General features: G+C 41.9%; 1 protein-coding gene across 6 annotated transcripts in view; it reads right to left on the reverse strand.

Annotated features, from left to right (window-relative positions):
• MYOF (myoferlin) overlaps positions 1–2,820 on the reverse strand; it is a 153,246-nt gene extending 150,426 nt beyond the window's left edge. For 4 of the 6 annotated variants that reach the window (XM_040485884.1, XM_040485883.1, XM_040485882.1 and 1 more), the window contains exon 1: positions 2,647–2,816. In XM_040485884.1, the coding sequence (XP_040341818.1) occupies positions 2,647–2,734 (88 nt within the window). In that variant the 5' untranslated portion in view covers positions 2,735–2,816. Of the gene's footprint in view, positions 1–2,646 lie in introns of all 6 variants that reach the window. The other 2 variants (XR_005793567.1, XM_040485881.1) reach the window with 2 other exon arrangements.
• Between the last annotated feature and the right edge of the window lie 3,180 nt (positions 2,821–6,000).

Below are 6,000 nucleotides of genomic sequence, written 5' to 3' on the forward strand. Positions count from 1 at the left end.
ATAGGATTTTACAGCCAGAAGGAACCTCCAGGAGATCAGTTCCCACCATTCCACAGCTGAGAAAGGTGAGGCCCGGGTGGTTAAATCTGGGTCATTCTGGAAATATCAGCCACAGTCCGGGTGTTCCTACTCAGAGATCAGAGTTTCTGCTGCTAGGTTGCTGGTCAGATGAACGATTGACTGACTCTCCCACTTAATTTGCACAACCAAAGGAAACTGGAAAAGAGACTCAAGTTAAATGATCTAATAAATATAATTGGAGAGACTACATTTGCCCAATTTAACTGAACTTTTCCACTTTCAACTGGGTGCATATGTTGATAGTTTCAGGCATATTTTTAGTCATTTAAAAGTTTGGACCAATGCACACACTTTCCAGACAAAATACAAGTCAGATTTCAATACAGTATTAAACTCCAATTTCTCTATAATCTATATGACTTGCCTCAAATAATGACATCACCAGGTTGAACCCAATATATTTTTATGTGTTTTTTTTTTTAATTTTTTTTTTCAACGTTTATTTATTTTTGGGACAGAGAGAGACAGAGCATGAACAGGCGAGGGGCAGAGAGAGAGGGAGACACAGAATCGGAAACAGGCTCCAGGCTCTGAGCCATCAGCCCAGAGCCCGACGCGGGGCTCGAACTCATGGACCGTGAGATCGTGACCTGGTTGAAGTCGGACGCTTAACCGACTGCGCCACCCAGACGCCCCTATTTTTATGTGTCTTTACATGTCAATGGTGAAGGTACAAACTTTTCATGTTACGTCCTGTTATGCAATTACTTCAAAGAAAAACAAAAGACTTAAGATCAACTAATACATGTAAGAGAACATGGTTGTAACATGAGTACATCATATTTACTAAACAGATTCTCAAACCAGGTTGTCTTTTAAGAATTGAACTTTTGAGGGGCGCCTGGGTGGCGCAGTCAGTTAAGCGTCCGACTTCAGCCAGGTCACGATCTCGCGGTCCGTGAGTTTGAGCCCCGCGTCGGGCTCTGGGCTGATGGCTCGGAGCCTGGAGCCTGTTTCCGTTTCTGTGTCTCCCTCTCTCTCTGCCCCTCCCCCGTTCATGCTCTGTCTCTCTCTGTCCCAAAAATAATAAATAAACGTTAAAAAAAAAACTTTAAAAAATAAAAAAAATAAAAAAAAAAAAAAGAATTGAACTTTTGGGGCACCTGGATGGCTCAGTCGGTTGAACATCTGACTCTGGCTCAGGTCATGATTTCATGGCTCGTGAGTTTGAGCCCCGCATCGGGCTCTGTGCTGACAGCTCAGAGCCTGGAGCCTGCTTCAGATCTGTGTCTCCCTCTCTCTCTGCCCCTCCCCTGCTCTCACTTTGTCTCTTTCTCTCTCTCTCTCAAAAATAAATAAACATTAAGAAAATAAAAAATAAAAAAAAGAATTGGACTTTTGCCCTCTGAATCTTTTTTTTTTTTTTTAAATAAACTAAACAACCATTGACCGCTTTGGGTTTCATTTCATTTTCTTGCTCATTCTAATGGAGAAAGGTTTGAGAAGAGAAATCGATAAAATAGACAAATGAAAAGAGAGAGGCATAGATAAATCAGAAACTGGAAGGGAGAAGTAGTTGGTTCCTGGAGGAAGAAAGAAATGTTCGAGGTGTGGTCAGAGGCGTGGTCAGGAACCCTGTGCCCATCAAGCCTCCCCTTCTCTCTGTTCTCCCCTCTGTCTCTCATCCCTCCTGCCAAGAAGTGAATTGGATACCTTGCCAGTGACCTTGGATAAACAGAAAATGATAAAGCTGCTAAACTCAGATTTAGACACATCACCAGGGCCCAACCTGGAATCACTTACAATGCCCGGGAGCAAACTCTCACACTAGCCACTCCTGTCCCTGTCCACTGTAATTCAACGTCATAAAAAAATAACCTTTTGGAATTACAGTAGGCCTTTTAAAGATGATCTAATCTAAACCCTTCTCACTGTTTTACAGAAAAGAGAACTGACATCCAGAGAAAGGAGGTCACTTGCTCAAGGTTATTCAGCAGAACCAAAGTAGATGCCCAAACTTCAGACTTGCTTTGTTCAGAGCTATTTCCTCTATGAGCAACTTAAAAGCTATGGAACCCACATTCTCCAAGTCTGGAGAGACGAAGACAAAATGGCACAAAACAACATGAAGACAACCTAATCCAAAATAATAACTTCGCTCCACCTCCCAAAAGCCGGTGACAAAGTAGCGGCAAATGGGCTGTGTTAGGCAGTAACAATACCTAGAACAACTCAACTGCACTTTTTCCTCGGTCACCCACTTCTTGAAAACAGACAATAAAAATGCACACAAGACTGCTCAAACTTACTTTGAACCAACACAGCCCTTTTTAAGACTTAAAACTTGGGGATTAACAAGTACATATTTCCCTACAAGGGCTTACAGAAATCACATTATTAGAATTAAAACATCCGGTCATTCAATGAGTCGCAAAACCCTGGAGAAAATGAAATGCCTTCCACAGAAATCCGTCCTCTCCGCTCACCTGCACAGGTAGCAATCCAGCTTAAAGCCAGAGAGGTTTTGCTGTATCCGTGGACTAAACGCAGCCTGTTAAAGACCGTGACCCACGAAACTAACTTTCCAAAGCAGGACCTGAGAAAAAGAAGAAAACTCTTCCTTACCCTTAAAAATAACAGAAACAATAGGATCCGGTTTCCCAAATTTCGTTTTAGGGATATTGCTGGCAGACTCCACAATCACGCGAAGCATGGCTCTTCGTGGGCAGAAGGCAAGTGCCAGCCAGCCGAGTTGACGCGGAGTGTGCGCTGGGGCTGCGCGCCGCGGGGGGAGAAGGTAAGATTTCTTCAGTCCAGAGCGCAGGGGTGGGGTAGGGGGAGGCGACTGGGTGGATCTCTGACGGATTGTGTACTGAAGGCTACGTGTAAACTGATACCCAAACTCCCGGGGCCCCCGCAGTGCTGCAGGCACCCGCTTATGAATTTGGGAAATGTGGAAGTGAAAAGGGCGAAACCTCAACTAAAAATAATTATGTGCAACAAATGAAACCGAAGTGGTTTGGCGCTAATAAATGCAGCCAGGTCAGGAGACCGCCAAGACGCCGCTGACTTTTAATTCGGCAAAAGCCGAATTAATTGGTGTTCCACACCACCCCGTTCATTCTTTTTTGCGTTTCGTGGAGTTTTAAAACTTTGCTTAGTCTTTTTTTTTTTTTTTTTTTTTTTTTTTTTGGAATTTTACTTTTGCTGTTTTCTCTCTCATGCTGCTGAACACACCCACTCAGTAATCACTTAGAGGAAGGTTTGGAAAAAAAAAAAAATCAGTTAAAGGATGCCCCCTATTGGAATGCAGAGGAATAACTGAGTTTGTTCCAAGCAAACCCAATCCGGAGGGTTTGCAAAATTGGTGTAGTAGAAGCTGATCTTTTGCTTTACAAAAGGATTCGGCTTAGGATTTCTTAAAAAAAAAAAAAAAAAAAAAAAAGCTGGGCACTTAAGTTTTCCTCGTCCATCCAAAGCTGCTAATAGTCTTCAATGGAAACGGAGAAGTGACTCTCCCCTCTTTCGAAGCTAATCCCTAGCAGTGTCTTCCATTCCTCTGCTAAAGAAAAAAAAATCAGTGACACTTGTTAAAGCATGATATGGCTTTATTCAAGAGAAGGGGACCTTTGCAATAGGTATAGGGACCACTGCAATGGAATTTTGCAGTGGAGGGGAGAGAGTGGGCTCAACTTGAAGTACATCAGGGGCAAGTGGGAATTCATAGTCAGGGTGGGGGGCCAGGATGGAAAGTTACTAGGAAGAAATGTCAGAAAGGGGGTTCTGGTTAAACAGACCTAACAGGATTCTTGCTGAAGGTAGGTCAGGATGGCCAGATATCAGCTGGGTGATGGGAGAGAATGAGAAACCCCATCAGATGTCAAGAGTGATCAGATACGGAAGGTGGGGGGTTCTGGTTACAGTGACTTTTACAAGGAAGTGCACAGATAGGCCCATGGGAAGGTTCAGAGGAGCCTGACTACAGTTTGGTCAAATAAAACTCTTTGTGCCCCTGAGGGTGTGTTGGGTGGTGTAACCTGATGATTACGATCCTAGAAGATGCCTGGGGTTAGTAGCCAGCCAGACCTGAGTATGGGTCCCTGCTTCACTTTGAGTTATGTCACCTTACAAGGTTCTAACCTCCTCTTTTCTGCGGTGATCTAACCTAAGGTAAAGTTGTCATAAGATAAAGGTCTTAGTGTGGGGTCCTGGCACGGAGCATGCACTAAGTCACACACGTACAGAACCAGAAGTTCATGCTTGAACATGATTTCATAGCATGTCCCATAAAGTAAATTGGCTTTAAATCACTGTGTTTCAGAAGAAAAGGCTAAGAACTTAGGGTGAAGAAACACAGGGTTTCTTTCTGGTTTTGAACATACAACCAACAAGACCATTTGTAAGCAAATGCTTCAAGTGCATTGAAAGAACATGGTTTATCTATAGGAATTCTATCTCTGTGAGTTTCTCAATGGCTTATACAAACAACCAATGAAGCCAACGCTATATACATTATTGACGAAAGGGACCATATTAGACTCAATATATTTAGACACACAGACTAAATAGACTACATTTTGGTGGAATATAAACAAAATTGTGTTTATTTTGCTTGGCTCATTTTTATATCTCCTTTTCATTGTGAAATATATTTTTGAAAAAATTCATAGAACATAAATGTGACAGTTTAACAAATGAGCATCCAGGGGAAGATAGAGAACATTGCCAACACTCCAGCAGCCCCTTGTTATAACCCATATGTCACATCTACCTTCTTCCCTTCCCCCCAGAGGTAACCACTATGTTGATTTTTATGGTAACAATTTCTGTTCTTCATAGTGTTTACCCCCAAAATAGTTTGCTTGATTATGACCTTTATATTATAATATGAATTGCTTTATACATTATGCATTTTGTATACATGTATATTTATACCTATATATGTAATACACACATACATATATTCATACAGAATGAATTCTTGGCTGTATTATGACCTTTGTATAAAAGGAATCATATAGTATGAATTGTGTTTGGCTTATTTTTTTCAACATTACATTTTGAGGTTCATCCATGTAACTACTTTGTTTGCTCTTTGCTATCTAACATTTCACTGTGTGAGCATACCACATTTTTTTTTTTTAATTTTTTTTTTCCAACGTTTATTTATTTTTGGGACAGAGAGAGACAGAGCATGAACGGGCGAGGGGCAGAGAGAGAGGGAGACACAGAATCAGAAACAGGCTCCAGGCTCTGTGCCATCAGCCCAGAGCCCGACGCGGGGCTCGAACTCCCAGACCGTGAGATCGTGACCTGGTTGAAGTCGGACGCTTAACCGACTGCGCCACCCAGGCGCCCCGAGCATACCACATTTTATTAATCCACTCTACTTTTGATGGACATTGGAGTATTCAGAGTTTGAGGCTATTACAAACAGGGCTATTGTGAACACCCTTGTGCCTGTTTCCTGCTACAAATGTGCATGAGCATATTTAGGATCTAACCTATGAGTGGAATTGTATCAAAGAGTGCATGCATTCCACTATGTAGTTGATTATATTCTACTTGTAATTGACTATGTTAGAGGTCACGTTTCGTCTTTTCAAATATGGATATTCAAATGCTTTATTACAATTTATTGAAGAATTTGCCCTTTCCCCAAATCTAGGTCATATGTAGATGTGTGTCTGTTTCTATGTTTCTGGGGGGTTTGGGCTGGGGCTTCAGTGGAGAATAAGCTGAATTTCTGACCTGATGGAGCTCCCCAACTATAGTGGGGACTACATGCCAGCTCTCACATGTCTATCATTTACTGCTTTCACCAGAGAAAAAGAAATAGAAAAGAGGAAGTCTTCGCAAAAACTCTAGATGTAAGGAGCAAAGTAAGGGGTAGAAAAGAGGGGTTAGTGGAAGAGAAATGAAGATTCATAATACCTTATTCCAATTCCAGTTTTGCAGAACGTTAGGTATTATCTAACA

The sequence above is a fragment of the Herpailurus yagouaroundi genome, unplaced genomic scaffold, assembly GCF_014898765.1.
Source record: "Herpailurus yagouaroundi ecotype Mexico unplaced genomic scaffold, PumYag 163, whole genome shotgun sequence".
In the NCBI taxonomy this organism is placed as follows: Eukaryota; Metazoa; Chordata; class Mammalia; order Carnivora; family Felidae; genus Herpailurus; species Herpailurus yagouaroundi.